The 18,055-nt window shown below is 32.2% G+C and overlaps 1 protein-coding gene across 2 annotated transcripts; it reads left to right on the top strand.

The window, feature by feature from the left end:
- Positions 1–2,100: 2,100 nt before the first annotated feature.
- LOC126879620 (uncharacterized) lies at positions 2,101–8,250 on the top strand. Of its 2 annotated transcripts, XM_050642794.1 has the most exons (3): positions 2,101–2,869; positions 3,226–3,325; positions 4,018–8,250. In XM_050642794.1, the coding sequence occupies exon 3, from the start codon at positions 4,164–4,166 to the stop codon at positions 8,022–8,024; it is 3,861 nt and encodes a 1,286-aa protein (XP_050498751.1). In that variant the 5' UTR covers positions 2,101–2,869; positions 3,226–3,325; positions 4,018–4,163; the 3' UTR covers positions 8,025–8,250. The 2 variants fall into 2 exon arrangements, with proteins under 2 accessions (XP_050498751.1, XP_050498752.1); XM_050642795.1 differs by lacking the exon at positions 3,226–3,325.
- The last annotated feature ends 9,805 nt before the right edge of the window (positions 8,251–18,055 follow it).

The following is an 18,055-nucleotide window of genomic DNA, read 5'->3' as shown; positions in this document are numbered from 1 at the left end:
TAATGGAATCTACCATAGTTATTTTCCGCTAGATGGCATCACCAATCCGCCATTTTTATTCCAATTCACCATTTTTATTCCAATCCACCATTTTTATTCCATTTCAGTATTTTTATTTAAATTCGCTATTTTTATTCCAATTTTCCTTGACATTACGTCAAAGGAATCTACCATAGTTTACCTATTAGCCGCTAGATGACGCCATTTTTAGTCCATTTTTATTTAAATTCACCATTTTTATTCCAATTCGCTATTTTTATTTCAATTTGTCTTGATACAGATATTACGTTGAAGGAATCTACCATAATTCGTTCTAAATATAATCTCAAATAAAATCTCATACATAAAACAAATTGAATTCATCGATATGAAAAAGAACTTCGACTGAGTTGACAAAGACAAAATCTAGAAGGAAGATATTCAATAGAAAAAGATTGCAAATTTTCAAAGCAAAAGTCTTTTAGACTAATTCGATTGTGAAAATTATATAATATACACAAGTAAAAAATCGAACTCCTATTGGTCCAATAAAAAAATCAAATACAACAGCATGTAAAAAGGCTTTAGTATTTTCAGTCCTATTAGTCTACATGATTATTTAACAGAATAAATTGACACAGAAAAATTAAATTTACCTCTCCGTAGATACGCCACTGCTAATATGGAAAGATATATTAGAAACTTTATTTAACTTTATTTAATAGCTAAATGATATATGGAAAAATATTAGAAACTTTGCTTAATAGCAAAGCAATTAGAAGGTAATTTAAAAAATACGTCACACTAATTGATGGAGAAAATACAGTAATTAAAGACCCATCAATATAATTACTGGACTTTGATATAAAAACGAGAAAAGTAGTGAAAATATTGTATTCGAGATTTCGAGGCAGTTAAGTACATTTGGTATATTGTGAACATAGCAGTAAGGTGAGTACTATTTTTACTTTATTCTGATTTTTTATTTATATTCGTACCTTATATGCCATTTTTTCTGTTTTATTTTTCTAGTATTTCTAGATATTTTTTGCTTCTTATATATGAGAGTTTGCTTCTTTGTTCCTGAAGCTGAACTGATTTTCACGTATCCGTATATCAATTGGCCATATGTGATAGTTGTATTGCTCTTTGTACATTGTTGTCTCTTTTTTGTAAATACACTGCTTCTCCATTCGTCTGGCTTTGTCCGACTTCCATAATTCTACTAAATAAACCTACATAAAAAGCATGGAAAACGAGTTGCAGCAATTCATATCTCTCGCTCTTTCTTACAATGTGTCAGAGGCATTCGATTTTATTGTGGTTACCAGCTCTTTTTCTTTTTTAATTCTTAATAAAATGATCTAATTAGTTACGTGATGGGAATAAGATATATACAAAAATAAGAAAAAAATGTTTTATTTCTTTGGAATAAAATAAAAAAGCCAAGTTGGTTGACTGGTTTAAAGCTTTGCAGTGCAGGAGATTTGAACCTATGGTCTAACACTTACTTATTTTCAATGCAATTTAACAAAGCCTTAAATCACTCAACCAACGTGGCTTTGGACCTTTGCTCTAAAAAATAACGATGATATTCACATGTTACGACATTCATATTGATAATAAAAAGAAATAAATATTTTTCAAATAATATTTTATTCAAAATACTGTTATTTAGAGTGTGAGCTTTGGTACAGGACACCCATATAAAAAGCGTGGCTGTCCCCTCCTTCCTTCTTTCAGCCAACGTCTCCAGTCCTTTCTGTGCTGACATTTTCCATCTCGTCTTTTCTTTTAGATATATATTTTTGTCTTTTTGTTTCTGTTCTGACAACAGCATTTCCTGTCTTTATTTTTTAAGTGCTTGAATTACTTCGGAGGGAATGAAGTTGCATGAAGTCTTGCATTGCAGAGTCTTAATTTCTCGATTTTTTTGTTTATATTCACAACATATTTTAGTCTGATTTTAGCTCATATTCGTAACTTTGGATATATGTAATTTTTTTAGTCGAATTCTATTTATCTTTGAACCTTAATCTATCCAAAATTTCGATAAATCCTCAGCCCTATTTTTTCAAATTATTCTAATTAAACTAAAAGACTTTTGCTTAAAAATTTTGCAATATTATTTCTAGTAGAGTCCTTCCTCTATCTATCATAGGATTTTTACAGCTGTCACCGCCTTCCTTCTTTCAGCCAACGTCTCCAGTCCTTTCTGTGCTGACATTCTCCATCTCGTCTTTTCTTTTAGATATATATTTTTGTCTTTTTGTTTCTGTTCTGACTCAACAGCATTTCCTGTCTTTATTTTTGAAGTGCTTGAACCACTTCGGAGGGAATGAAGTTGTATATAGCAAAAAATAAAAGTCGTCTGTTGTTTTGTTTCTGTTGTATCTAGAGCCTTCTAGAGTTGCAGCAGATTAAAATCCTATATTTTAGTTTTTAGTATTTCTCTTAGAACTTTTTTGTTCTTTTTCTTCTGTTTTGTCCAGTGCCCCATAGCGTTGCAGCAGATTAGAATTTTTAGTATTTTATTCATACATATTAGTTCTATCTTTGCTTACATTCGTAACTTATGTATGTGTAATTTTCTCGATCGAATTACTCTAACTAAACTAAAAGACTTTTGCTTTGAATTTTTTATTAGAGACCCTTCGTTTGGATATATATGTTTTGTGTCGGTTCTATTCAGAGTCTCGTAGCATTGCTTCAAATCTCGCAATATTTTTTCTATTTTTATCGATTTTTTCGAAGAGTCAAGTTGTTTATAGCAAGTTGTTATTGTTTTAGGTGGATTTAGCAAAAAATAAGCAAGGTTTCATCCATTGCAGTGGAAAAGAACATCCAGCAGCCAAATTCAAAATCGTTGAAACTTAGAATAAAAAAGAGGGTAAGTGATTTTGTTTTTTGTAAACCATACATATAATATAGTGAAATACGCAGCGGGTTCGAAAATCGCACTAGCGATGCATTTTTTTTCTATTTTTCGATTTTTTTCGTTCTATTTTCAAAGAGAGTTAATTTTAGTATAGCAAGTTGTTATTGAGAGTTTTGCTCCGAATTACATTTTTTTAAAAGACTTTTGCTTTGAATTTTTTATTAGAGACCCTTCGTTTGGATATATATGTTTTGTGTCGGTTCTATTCAGAGTCTCGTAGCATTGCTTCAAATCTCGCAATATTTTTTCTATTTTTATCGATTTTTTCGAAGAGTCAAGTTGTTTATAGCAAGTTGTTATTGTTTTAGGTGGATTTAGCAAAAAATAAGCAAGGTTTCATCCATTGCAGTGGAAAAGAACATCCAGCAGCCAAATTCAAAATCGTTGAAACTTAGAATAAAAAAGAGGGTAAGTGATTTTGTTTTTTGTAAACCATACATATAATATAGTGAAATACGCAGCGGGTTCGAAAATCGCACTAGCGATGCATTTTTTTTCTATTTTTCGATTTTTTTCGTTCTATTTTCAAAGAGAGTTAATTTTAGTATAGCAAGTTGTTATTGAGAGTTTTGCTCCGAATTACATTTTTTTTGCATCGAAATTTTACAACATATTTCTATTAGAAAGCCTCCTATTAGATATGTTTTTTGTCTTTTTTGTGTTTTCTGCAGCGGGTTCGAAAATCGCACTAGCAATGCATTTTTTTTCTCGATTTTTTCGAAGGGAGTGAATTTTAGTATAGCAAGTTGTTATTGATTTAGGTGGATTTAGCAAAAATAAGCAAGGTTTAAATTCTTAAGCAGCAGGTTCGGAAATCGCAATAGCGATGCATCTTTTTTTTCTATTTTTCGATTTTTTTCGTTTTATTTTCAAAGAGAGCGAATTTTAGTATAGCAAGTTGTTATTGAGAGTTTTGCTCCGAATTACATTTTCTGCATCTAAATTTTACAACATATTTCTATTAGAGAGCCTCCTATTAGATATGTTTTTTGTCTTTTTTGTGTTTTCTGCAGAGGGTTCGAAAATCGCACTAGCATTGCATTTTTTTCAATTTTTTCGAAGAGAGTGAATTGTAGTATAGCAAGTTGTTATTGTTTTAGGTGGATTTAGCAAGAAATAAGCAAGGTTTCATCCATTGCAGTGGAAACAAACATCCAGCAGCCAAATTCGAAATCGTTGAAACTTAGAATAAAAAAAGAGGGTAAGTGATTTTGTTTTTTTATAAGCCATACAATATAATATTAAAATGATTAAGGAAATAGTTAAACAGTCGGATAATCTATTATTAACTATTAAAAGACTTCGCAAAATAATTTTTGATAAATTTACTCAAAATGATGCTAAAGTGTGGTTAAAGCGATTAAATGCACATATTTGCAAATGTAATAATTTAATTAAAGCTAAAAAATTACCCATTGGAACTGCTAGAAAATTACAATCAAACGTAGGACATTTTAAACATTTTCGAAGAATAATTTTAAATTTCAATAGACGTGTTGGTCTAGGACTTAATTCAAAATTACGAAATAGAGTAAAATGGGAAAATGTCGTTTCAAGCTTTGCAAGCCGGATTAAGACAGGGGTTATAATAAATTTATATCATAAGGATGTAGGACCGTTTTTGGATGATGCTTTTACCGTATTTAAACAAAAAGTTAAAACTGTTTTGAAATCTAATAGAATACTTAAAGTCAACACTACTTTGTGGGGGGAATTTATTAAAAAGACAGGTGACAGTGAGAGTTTAGATTTGATACATTTTAACACTAAAAATGTCATTATAGATAGTTATTCAACCGATTTACACATTTGGTTTAGCGAAAATGTTAAAGATATAATTTTTAAAAAAATGTCTGAGTTTGCAGAAAAAGGTTCAGGTGCCGCTCTCTCTAAAGTAATCTCATTAGAAGTTAACATCAATAAAGTCGAAATTGGGAACGGATCATCGTACATTAAAATTCCTGAGCAAATTCAAAAGCGTCATGCATGTATAAATATCAAAAATTACGATCAAAATTGCTTTTATTGGGCGATTATTAGCTCTCTTTATCCAGCTAAAATACATACAGAACGTACGTCGGCATATCCATATTACAGTACGGCGTTGAAAACGGAGGACTTGGAAGCTCCAATGCCTTTAAGTCATATTACAAAATTTGAAAAAATAAATACTATATCAGTGAATGTTTATGCTTTGGAATTAAACCAAGTTAAGGAAAAACAATTTTACGAAGTAGTACCTGCTAGACTTACACAAAACAAGCTTGATAGACATGTAAATTTGCTTCTAATTCAGGATAAATATTTTCCAAAGTTAAATGATTACGACGCTCCTCCTAGTGACGATGAAAATATTGAAATAAAATATCATTATTGCTGGATTAAAGATATGTCTAGGTTGCTAAGTTCTCAGTTAAGTAAGAACGAACATAAAAAATATATTTGTGATCGCTGCATGAATTATTTTTACAGCGGGAATAAACTTGCGGAGCACGAAGAGTTCTGCAGAGACATAAACAAATGTAAAATGACTGTTCCCAAATACGATCATGTTGCTTTTAGAAATTTCACATACAAACAAACCACTCCCTTTATCATATATGCTGATTTTGAATGTCAGTTACATAATTTTACAGATTCTAATGTAAAACTGAGCAAAACAGCAAAATACCAAAAGCATGTACCTTATAGTGCAGGCTATTACTTTAAATGTGCTTACGATGACAGCTTATCATATTTTCGAAGCTACAGAGGTGAAAATTGCATGGAGTGGTTTGCAAAAGAAATGGCTGAAATATCCAAATTTGTCGATTCTAAAATAAAATCAATTGTACCTATGGTTAAAAAGCCTAGTACAAGTAAGGCAACTGTCTGTCATATTTGTGAGAAACGCTTTTTAGCTACAGATATAATTGTGGTAGATCATGATCATTTTACCGGAGAGGTAAGAGGATTTGCACACCAAGCATGCAATTTAAACTTCAGAAAGGTGTTTGTTGTGCCAGTAGCCTTCCATAATTTTAGTGGATATGACTCACATTTCATGATTATCGATTTATGCAAACATGGGCACCTGAGCTTACTTCCTATTAATAAAGAAAAATATATTTCTTTTACTCTACATTCAGATGAGCATAAAATTAGACTAAGATTTATCGATACTATGAGATTTATGGGAGCTTCACTCGATGAATTAGCATCACTTTTAGATACTTCAGAGAAGAAGATTTTAAAACAAGAATTTTATAGTTTAGATGATGATGCATTTAATTTATTAACTTGCAAAGGAGTATTTTGCTATGATTATGTAGATAGTTTGGAAAAATTAGAGGAAACTTCTTTACCTACAATTAGTCATTTTTATAATAAATTATGTGATGAACATATTAGCGAACAGAAGTATGCTCATGCGCAGAAAGTTTGGTGTACATTTGAATGTAAAAATTTGGGAGAGTATAGCGATTTGTATTTAAAAACAGATATTTTGCTTCTGGCTGATGTATTTGAACAATTTAGACAAAAATGTAGGGATACGTACCATTTAGATCCTGCGTGGTATTATACCATACCAGGTTATACATGGGACTGTATGCTTAGGTATACAAAATGTAGATTAGAGTTATTAAAAGATGTGGATATGATTTTGTTTATTGAAAAAGGCATAAGAGGCGGAATATCTGTGTGTAGTAACCGATTTTCGGAAGCTAACAATAAGTACATGTCGACATATGACCCCACACAACCCTCTAAGTACATCATGTATTTAGATGTAAATAATCTCTATGGTTGGGCTATGAGTGAATATTTACCCTTTGGAGGATTTAAGTGGATTGAAGATGTAACCAAATTTGGTCTTGCATCTAAATCCACTAAACTTCCCAAGGGGCATATTGATATTATGTCAATTCCGAATGCTGCGAAGGAGGGCTATTTCTTTCAAGTTGACTTAGAGTATCCACTTGAATTACACGACAAACATAAAGATTTTCCATTTGCTGCCGAACACCGCATTCCTCCCGGTTCAAAACAACCAAAATTATTGCCAACTCTTTTTAATAAGTCAAAATATATTATTCATTATAGAAATTTAAAGCAGGCTTTATCTAACGGATTAATTTTAACTAAAATACATAAAGTTTTGAAATTTAATCAATCTGCATGGCTGCGGCCCTATATTGAGTTAAATACTAACTTACGGGCTGCATCTAAGAGCAGTTTTGAGAAAAATCTCTATAAAATGATGAACAATGCTGTGTTTGGTAAGACCATGGAGAATATAAGGAGGCATAGAACTGTAAAAATATGTAAAAATTGGAATGGAAGGTATGGAGCCAAAAACTTGATTGCAAGTATTCGGTTTCACAGTCGTACTATCTTTAGTGAAAACCTGGTGGCCATCGAACTAACCAAATCAGTAGTGTGTTTTAATAAGCCTCTGTATATAGGTGCAGCAATCCTAGACATATCAAAATTATGTATGTATGATTTTCATTACTCCTTCATGCTTCCAACGATGGGAGAAGAAAATTGTATGTTATTGTACATGGATACAGATAGCTTCATCTATGAATTACAGTGTTTAGATGCATATAAGGAGGTTTTAAAGGCACACAACTCTAAATTCGATACATCTGACTATTCGGAAAATAACCCGTACATGATAGAACGGTTAAATAAAAAAATCCCCGGTCTAATGAAGGATGAAGCTAATGGAAAAATTATTACAAATTTTATTGGTCTAAGATCAAAAATGTATACATTTAAATTACAAACAACTGATGAAGAGAGAGAAAAAGAGAGAGAACGTTTAAAACTGAAACTAAACAAGGAACAAATTGATTGTGGTATTCAAAATTTAGGTATAACCAAAAAAGCAAAAGGTGTAAAATATAATGTAGTCAAAAATATAATCACATTTGAAGATTTTGAAAATTGTTTAAAAGAATACAAAATTAAAAGCACAAACCAAAGGTGTATTCGGTCATATCAACATTCAGTATTCAGCATAGAGCAAACAAAAACGGCCCTAAGTCCTTATGATGATAAACGATATTTAATACCAGAATCCTTTAAGACGCTTCCCTGGGGGCATTGTGATATACCATAATTTTTTAGCAAAAATATAATCGCTTTAAGACGCTGAGGGCATTTACTTGGATATTAAAAATGTGTATGGCTGGTGAAAAGACACAATCACTTTTCCTCAGTAATTTTTAATAAAATGACTATTGTACAATATTATTTTTTCATTATCCTTTTGTAAATATATTACGAAAATAAAACAGAAGTGTTAAATACATAATATTTATTAACAAATAAAGTTATTCAAGTCATTTACAACTTTAATTTTATAATAATATACATAGTCTCTCATAGCATGGCTTAACAAAGTATCTGCTGGAGAAATTTCACAAAACGCAGTCATAGCTTCAAACGGACCACATAAACTAGTATCTGTACAAAAATTCTGTTGCAAAAAATATACAACATTTGTATAATATGCATGAAAGTTTAAATTTTCCAACAACGATATGCGATGAGTCACTATACTGTGGTGTACTTGTAGAATTTGCGTAACATCATTTTCATCTAAATAGTATTCCACACCATGTTTTTCAATAACAAGGAACTTGATTGAATCCAACACCAATTGTCGTATCTTGCAGTAGTCTCCACACTGAAACTCGACAGGATCAAACTCGTCTGCATAGAAAAAATCATTCATCTTTTGTGAAAATAGGTTAATTATGTCACTCCACTCAAATTTGTCTATACTAATTCTTCGACCGTCGAATAATTCTTCTTTTATGGCATGTTGACATAAAATGACGGATGCCGTAAACTGTCTAGCTGGAGATAGACCAACTTTAATTATGTAACTATCTAGTGGAAATGAGGCTTCTAACAAGTAGTATGGTTCATTCTTCGCAGCTTCTTCGAATTTTGCTAAAACTTGGTCTAGTTCGGCACCATAATTGATTTCACTTGATGAATCATCGAATACCACAATAGAACTTGATGAACTATAACCACTATCTTGAGAACTCATGTTGAAGAGCGAGGTGAACTAACTGAGAGCGAGGTTGCTGAGCGGTCTTTTATATTGCGTCCCTCCTCTTCAAGGTTGCATTCGCATTAAAAAGTACTAAACCACATCTTTATTATTAATCCAACTATTATGTTTACTATCGAGACCCAGCCATTGAACATACATCTTATTTCCGCGTCTGTGCAATACTTTTTCAATTAAGTAAATGTCTGTATTTTTTGTTTTCTGTAATTCTTCTTCGTAGAATCCTCCTCTAATAGGCGCTCCAGTCATATCTTCAATCAAATATGTTGTGGGATTTGTTATTTTAATTTCAGTAATTTTAAATAGTTCTGTTGTCCAATTTGGCTTATATCCCTTATCAAAAAGGTGTTTATTTTTACTAATACGCACCATATCACCAACTTTCAATTTTCTTGTACCTGATATTTTCAAGTGAGTGTAATATTTTCGTAAGATTTCTTTTTCGTTAGATTTATTAACATCAATAGGTCTAAGTCGAATTTTGCTGTGTTTCGTGTTATTGTAGTCTTTTGTAATTTGAGGCAATGTATCTATCCATTTGTAAGTACCATTAAGACTGAAATACTTGTAAAGTTTTTCCTTCAATGTTCGAATAATTCGTTCACATATGGCTGCTTTTTTAACACTAAAGGTATTATAGTGATTAATACCATGTTTTCTTATGAGGTTTTGAAACTTGGAATTGAAAAATTCTGTACCTTGGTCTGTTTGTAAATTTTTCGGAACTCGTTGAGTTTGATTTAAAATATCTGCAAACGTCTTTGTTATTTCCTCCCCTGTTTTTGTCTTTAATGGTCGAGTCCACACAAATTTTGAAAAACAGTCAATTACGACAAGAATGAGCTTGTAAGATTTATTTTGATTGGCATAGGATCTCATCTCAGCAATATCCATTTGCCATAAATCATCTAGTCCTTTAATGACGGTTCGTCGACGAGGATAATTTTTTCGTGCTGGTTTATGTAATTCGTTGACCAATTGTTGTTTTTCTTTAGACATTACGAATTTAAACTTAAGACGATTGTCCCATGAAGTAATGTTATCTACTGCGTTCTGTAATGTAGGTTACATTTGATTTATTAAGTATTTTCGATGGGAAATTATTTTTCAGGACAACATTTGATTTATTCTCTTGTTAGTCTTATTTACTGTCAAGGTATTTTCTGTAGCTTTTTGTAGATTCAATGCCTTGTTAATCCTATCTACTGTCACGGTATTTTCTCCAACAGATTCTTGTTTTATTGCATTCTGGATACTTACTGCTTTTTGTAAATCATTCATTTCTTTTGTTAAATCAGATATTTTCAAGACAGCCAGTTTATTTGCATCAGATAACTCATTATTTTTTTTATTAAAATTGCTTTCAATCTTCCCGATGGAGTTTTGAAAGTCAGAAATTTTTTGTTCAAGTTGAGTATCTTTTGAACTATATTCTTTTTGCATCAAGGTAATCTCTTTTCGCAGAAAATTTTTTATATTTGCAATGTGGTCATCTACATATTTCTTGTTGGAAAGATGTATACCTGATACAGGAGGATCTCGTTTAATATCCTTATTTACTGCATGTATCTGGTTTTGTAAATCTAAAATGGATTGTTTGAAGCCTTCACGCAGCTTTTGAATAGCTTGTTCATTAGAACGATAATGATGACGACCAAACTTATCAACACTCATGTTGGAAATGATGTCTAATCTGACCTAACATTAATATATAATATCTGCTTCACGTAATTCGTTGATAATGGCAACAATTTCGTTACTATGGGATGTGTTTCCTGCTTCTTGGGAAGCAATCAACAATTCGAGTCTATCACATAGTTCATTTGGATCATCCCAATATACATATTCAATAGGATTATCGTTGTAAATCAAATGAGAAGCATCGATGAACCCTGATCCTTTGGAGGTAGATGAAGTTGCTGACGATGATGAACGAGTTGCTTTTACTACTTCTAAAGGCGATTTCTTTGATGTAGTAGACCGAGTTTTCGGTGGTGAACGAGTCGCTTTCTCTTGACCTTCGAGAGACAGTTTCTTTAATCTAGTAGATTTAATTTTCGGTGATTGCTTCTTTGCTTTTTTAGGTTTAAACAACGGTTTGACAATATTAAGATATTTTTCTGCAGTTGCACCGTTAAGATGGCCTATGGAATTGTGATGAACTAAATCTTCATTTTCATGATTCGTTGATACTGTATCGGAAAAAACATCGTCATCGCTATCTTCTTTTTTCACCTCTTCTTCTGATTTCATCTCTTCCTTTTTGACGTGTTTAAGCTTCTTATTAATAGCATGATGTGAAGATTGTGCAATATCTTTTAGTGGTTTAGTTATGGGTTCAAAGAGTTTATTTAGCGTCTCGTCTTGTTCTGTCCTACCTAGCTTTAATGCCAAATACTTTTTGCGAATGACTCGAGCTAATTCAGCAACTTTACGCTTGCGTGTATGCGTGTATTTCGATCATAACTACAATTTTATAAACTTGTCGAAGCCTAAACGATATCGTCCGTTAGAAATATCGAAATCCTTAACAATTACGAACGTGCCATACCTATCCTGCCAACATTCAGAACAAATTTTTTTAAATTGAACAAATGTCATGTCAGGTGAGACGTGATCATCAAAGACGTGTTTTAAATTGAGCTCATCCTGTTTAAACAATACAATAAGGTTGGCATTATCACGCAGGAGTTGTTTGCCTGCTCGACTGTATGATTGACATATGTATGCACAATCGATATCTTTATGTCTTCCCATGCAGTAATATTCACGTATTGTTTGTTGTGGATCCGTAGATACGTCATCAAATATGAATACTGAGTTGGGTTTAGCTTCGTCAGGACTTATTACGGCATCATTGTCTTTAAATGGAAAATAACCAACCTCTTTCACAGATTCCAACACTTCCTTCAAAAACTGATACTTGGGTTGAAACAACGATTTTGAATATACGTAAACATTTTTGAATTTAGCGCCATTTAGATCAAACAGTAATGCTAGCATAGCATTCGTTTTTCCACATCCACTTGGGCCACATACGATAGCACGAAAAGAATGTGGTAGCAATACACCATGTTTACTGATTCTTGCCACGTTATCGACAAAATCCAAGTTCTCCACTGCTAGTGTCTTATCTTGTTGAATGACCTTCATATTGTGATTAAGATGTATTTTATACGCTTGGTTATATAAAGAAATTTTTCAAGAAGCGATTCATTTCAATGTTAGTCGTTCAAGGTGAAGGAGTGTTGAATTCTCTGATCAACAATATACCGTTTGAATTGCATGCCCCTGGTTACCAGTATCTAGGACCTGGAACTAAATTACAGAAACGTCTAGCTCGTGGAGATCCAGGGATAAATCCATTAGATCGAGCTGCGAGAGATCATGATATTGCATATTCTCATAGTAATTCATTGAAAGATAGACATAAAGCAGATTGGGTATTGGAAAACAAAGCGTGGGAACGAGTTACAGCAAACGACGCATCTTTGAGTGAAAAAGCCACTGCCTGGTTGACTACTACAGCAATGAAAGTTAAACGAAAACTAGGTATGGGTATGAAACGTGGTAAAGGTGTTGGTTCATTTAAGCGACACGTGCTACAACCAATTATCAGAACGTTGAAACGAACTCCTCCATCACCAAATTTGCGTAAATCAGCTCTAGTTGCACTTGCAGCAGCTAGAACAGCCGTGAAGAATATAGGTGGGAAAAGAAATGTACGAGTTCCAAGAATCATTCCATTCGAATCAAAATCTGGTGGTATTTTACCTTTAATTCCCATCTTTGCAGGCTTATCAGCTCTTGGTAGTTTGGCTGGTGGTGCAAGTGCCATCGCAAAGACTGTAATTGATTCAAAGAATGCTCAAAAGAAACTAGAAGAGGACAAACGTCATAATAAAGCTATGGAGCATCTAGGCAAAGGATTATACCTTCGAAAAAACGCTAAAGGAGGCTTTGGATTATATTTAAAAAAGTCAAAAAACTACCGCTGAAGCTACCTAATAGACCTTTAACCAATGTGGACTTGAATAAATTTGTTAAACTACTTAAAATTCCAAATTTTCGTGGTGTGTTTATGAGAGATAATTTACCTCGTTACCCTCGTAAACATGAATGTGCTATAATTAATCTCGACATTTCAACAAACCCTGGTACACATTGGGTAGCTTACAGAAAGATAAACAAAGACATAGAGTATTTTGATTCATATGGTTGCTTGAAGCCACCTCAAGAACTAGTTTCCTATTTGAATGGTGGAAGAATTGCATATAATAACGATCAATATCAAAGTTATAACCAAATAAACTGTGGAAATTTGTGCTTAAAGTTTCTGTATAATGGAAAATATAAGCGCTGATGTCTGGTATGAATTACCACAAGATATTCGCCATGCACTAGAATATTATTTACCTTGCAAGAAAGACTATAAGAAACACGTATGGTGCGATGTTTGTGGGACGATGGAAAGTGTATGTGTATTTTGTAGAATACCATATTATGAACAAAATATAAATAAAACAAGAAAAACATGTAACATTATTCTAAGAAAAATAAAGAAATGTTTAACATATTTTGTTATTTAACTTACTGCACCTTTTACCTCCTATCAGTCATGTCTCGATTATTGACCCTAACAAGTACTACAAACGAGTTTTCGTTTACTCCTCAAGTGCCTCTTGTGCTTGATCCGCTACGACAGTATTATGTAGCAGTGTTGGGATTTCATACATTTAATTCAATTCCAAACATTGATGGTGAAAAGTTTTATTTCTATGAGCAGAATGATCGTACAAAGTTGCGTTATATCGAGATTCCATCAGGATCGTATGAAATTACCGATATCGAAGCATACATTCGAAATGAATTAATGGGTATATACAATTCGGTTCAGGAGTTCACTTTAAAACCGAACAACAATACGCTTAAATGTGAAATTTTCTGTCAAGATCATACCATTACTTTCGAGAAAGAAGATAGTCTTGGTAAATTATTGGGTTTCTCCTCAAATAGAGTGTTAACATCAGGAAAAATGCATTCTTCAGACAAACCTGTAAATATTATAAAAGTATCAAGTCTACTATTTGAATGCAACATTACTGAAGGAGCCTTCTACGAAGACAGACCTGTACACACCATTCTGCATTTTCCGATAAATGTTGATCCAGGTTTTTCTATTGATGAACGTCCTCATAACCCTATATACATACCAATAAGCAGCAGTATACGTGAAATTACCAAAATTACTGTTAGTATAGTCGATCAGGAATTAAGACCTGTCAATTTTAGAGGAGAGAAAAGTACGCTCCATTTGGATTTTAAGGAAACGATATAGATGGGTTTAATTATAAAACAAAACTCTACAAGTCAATATCCATTAGTCTCACGCAGATCCTGCATGCAACGTGACGTGTCTGCCGCCAATAAAGCCTTTCTTGTTGCCATTGGATTAAAGCTGAAAGATGTCAAAACGTCAATACATTCGACGGGGGGTTCAACAGCAGGAGCCTCAACCTCATATTTTCGATCTTTACCAAAAACCTCTGTTCGATAATACTATTAGAAAAGAAGAATTTCGTACATATACACCATACATCAAATCATTTAATAATAGTGACGTTGTCGAATTTATCATAAATCAATCAGATGCATTTTTTGCGATGTCATTGTGGCTTTTCAAACTTCTAAACGAGATGACATACACGCTGATCCAACGTTATTTGATCACATTAGAATGTCCAGCGTGCGATTGGTTATTAATGGAGAATACTGGCCTAACGAGAGAATGCAATTGGATTTTGCAAAAAATGACTATGCTATAGCTCACTATAACTATACGGAATTCTTTCCTAGTTATACTCTTTCCTCAACAAAACATCCCATCTTAGATTATGCTGCTTTCAAGAAATATGCCTTATTTGTTTTTGACTGCTCCAAGCAGGATGATACGTCATTCAGATCAGGAACCGTTGATGTTAAACTGGAAATCGAAGCAGATGAAGGTTTTCCGGCAGGCACTCGAGCCTACTGTTTAATTGTTCACGACAGCCTACTCGAATACTTTCCTTTAACAGAAGTTATCAAAAATATTATTTAAGTAGGTTTAAAGAGTATGTCACTCAGTATCACTCATCACGCTTAATCATGAGGATTGCTTTAGTTGACATACAGGGATTTATGGTAGATGGATGGTTTGTACCCAAGGAACTCAGCATTGAAATTGGTTTTAAACGACATCATTACATATTTACGTCTCCGCAACCGTTTACTTCATTAACTAATCAAGATAAGAAGACAGTATTCTTCTTGGAGAAAAACGTGCATGGCATTCGGTATTCCAATGGTGATGTGGAATATTCCAAAATAAATCAAATACTAGAATCCAAGTTATTGTATGCTGCCGATTACATTTACGTTCGAGGAGAACAAAAGAGCAGATTTTTACAACAGAAATGTAATATGATTGGAGTTTTTCCTGCAATTATTGATGTCTGCAAATTTGATTATACGCCTTGCGTTTGTAAATTTGCTCCTGATGCAAACCCCTGTCACGCCAATGGAGTGTTTTTATGTACCGAAAGAAATGTGGATCGACTACGCCAATGGTTTTGTAATACGATATTACCTGTATAATTATGTTTTATAATAAAAATATATAAAAAACTATTGACTTTTAATTAAAACTCCTTATTTACTCATCAATTTTTATATTACGTGTAAAATCCTCTATTTACAATTTTTTTTAAAAATAATTTTTAAAATTAAGATAAATACAGGCATTAAAATTAAACATATCAATGCGAATATATTATTAATTTCATTTTTCATGTTTCTGCTGGTGGTGTTATCGTCCATGGTTGAATATGTCCTAGTGGATATGTTCTATCGCTAATATGTAGGTTCTCTAATTGTTTGATAATTTTTCTTAAATCCTGATATACTTTAATATCTTTCTGTAACTCAATGAGTTTATCTTGAAACTGTTCAACTTTATGTCTGTACTCACTCAAAGACATGACGCTACTAACAAATTTGTTTTAGTAAAGATACATATCTAATGCCTTTTTTATTTGAGATTATATTTAGAACGAATTATGGTAGATTCCTTCAACGTAATATCTGTATCAAGACAAATTGGAATAAAAATTGCGAATTGGAATAAAAATGGTGAATTTAAATAAAAATGGACTAAAAATGGCATCATCTAGCGGCTAATAGGTAAACTATGGTAGATTTCTTCAACGTAATGTCAAGGAAAATTGGAATAAAAATAGCGAATTTAAATAAAAATACTGAAATGGAATAAAAATGGCGGATTGGAATAAAAATGGTGAATTGGAATAAAAATGGCGGATTGGTGATGCCATCTAGCGGAAAATAACTATGGTAGATTCCATTATGGAAGATTCCTTGTGACGTCAGCATCTATCTCACTCTTACTCATTGGAAAGGTACTTCTCTCTCTAACACATTGATTTCTATATCTTGGTAGCAGAACCGGCATTCCCCTTCTACTAACATATCTCTATATTTGGCTAAATGGTGGTACATAATATATAGCGCCATTCCATAAGCGTAATGTAAATACGAATGCAAATATTGCATTTATCTAAAAACTTCGTTTTTAGGGTTAGGCCACTGTTACTCTGAGCGCCTGAATTGTTAGAACGACTAAATGTAGCTCTCTTATTTGATTATTTCCGGTAATTATTTACTTCTAAGCTAATGAGACAAGTAATATTTTCTAACCTACAAATTGTCATCATAATACATGAAGATCAAACACTTCAATAAAATAACTTTATAAAATACGTCCACCGGCATATTAGCCATTTTCTAATAATTACATTGACAGTACATGTACTGACGTATGTTTCACTGAATGTTTTGATTTAACTTGTTTGCAAATTAATCATTAAGCTTGTGCAAATATTCAACAGAACCACTTTTTATCTTAACTATTTTATCTTGACAAAACTATTGTTCTATTCTATAGTTCAATTATTATTTCGAGATAAATATATTCATCTTAGAAATTAAATAAAATGGTGTATTTTGCCTCAGTTTTTATTACCTATTGTCGTTACGTATCAACAACCTGTCATGGTATCTTGTCACTGCTGAAAATTTGATAATAAATCATGGCTCCGTTACATTCAGCATTCTACTGCTATTCAACAATGTCAACTTGTTCTTAATACTACGACTTTTCGAGCATTGTGTTGTCACATCAAAAAATTATAATAGGAAGATAATTAGTTGAATAAACAAATGGTGGACCGTGATTTGGATATAAATAATTGAGGTATGCTGTGTTACTAAGAAAAAAGAGGAAACAAAATAATATGGCATTGAAAAAACATTTGGTAATTTGATAGCGTATTGAATTAGCTTCATAAATATTAATAACATTTTCAATTTAATTACAATAAAATTAAGTCTTTAATATGTCAATTTCCAAGATACACGGTGTACACATAAAGGAAATATACAGGGTGAGGCAGATAAACGGCCAATTAGAAATATCTCGAGAACTAATATGATAACAGGATCGTAAAACTTGATAAGAAAGGGTTTTGAAGAATGAGCTGTTTAATGAAAATATTTTTATCTCTTTACTACTTCCGGTTATACCGGAAGTTGCTTACAACTTGGCTTTTTTAATGGGATCTGTACAGGATCTGTATATTTTTAAATTTTTGGATTCTCCTCGATGTCTTCTTTTTTAAAATATGAGTTTTTGTAATGTTATACGGGGTAGTTTAAAAGATAATTACGTTTTTTACTAAATTCTTAGCAACATTTTACTCTCTGTAAAATTGGAGTGATTTGACATCAAAAGTCCTGTTTATGTTTAAATGACTTTTAATTATGGTCTACTACTATTAAAAATTATTATTCTAGCAAAATGTTTAATTTTAGTATACAGGGTTGGTCTTAATTGGGGAGTTTTCTTAAATCGAACACCCTATATCTTAGTATTGTAATGAAATGATATTTTGTGGTACTTTTTTATTTCTTAATCATTCCTTATATCTACCTGTTTTAATTTGTGAGTTATT

This window comes from Diabrotica virgifera, chromosome 2 (genome assembly GCF_917563875.1).
Source record: "Diabrotica virgifera virgifera chromosome 2, PGI_DIABVI_V3a".
Taxonomy (NCBI): Eukaryota; Metazoa; Arthropoda; class Insecta; order Coleoptera; family Chrysomelidae; genus Diabrotica; species Diabrotica virgifera.
This window is presented reverse-complemented; position numbering and strand designations above follow the sequence as displayed.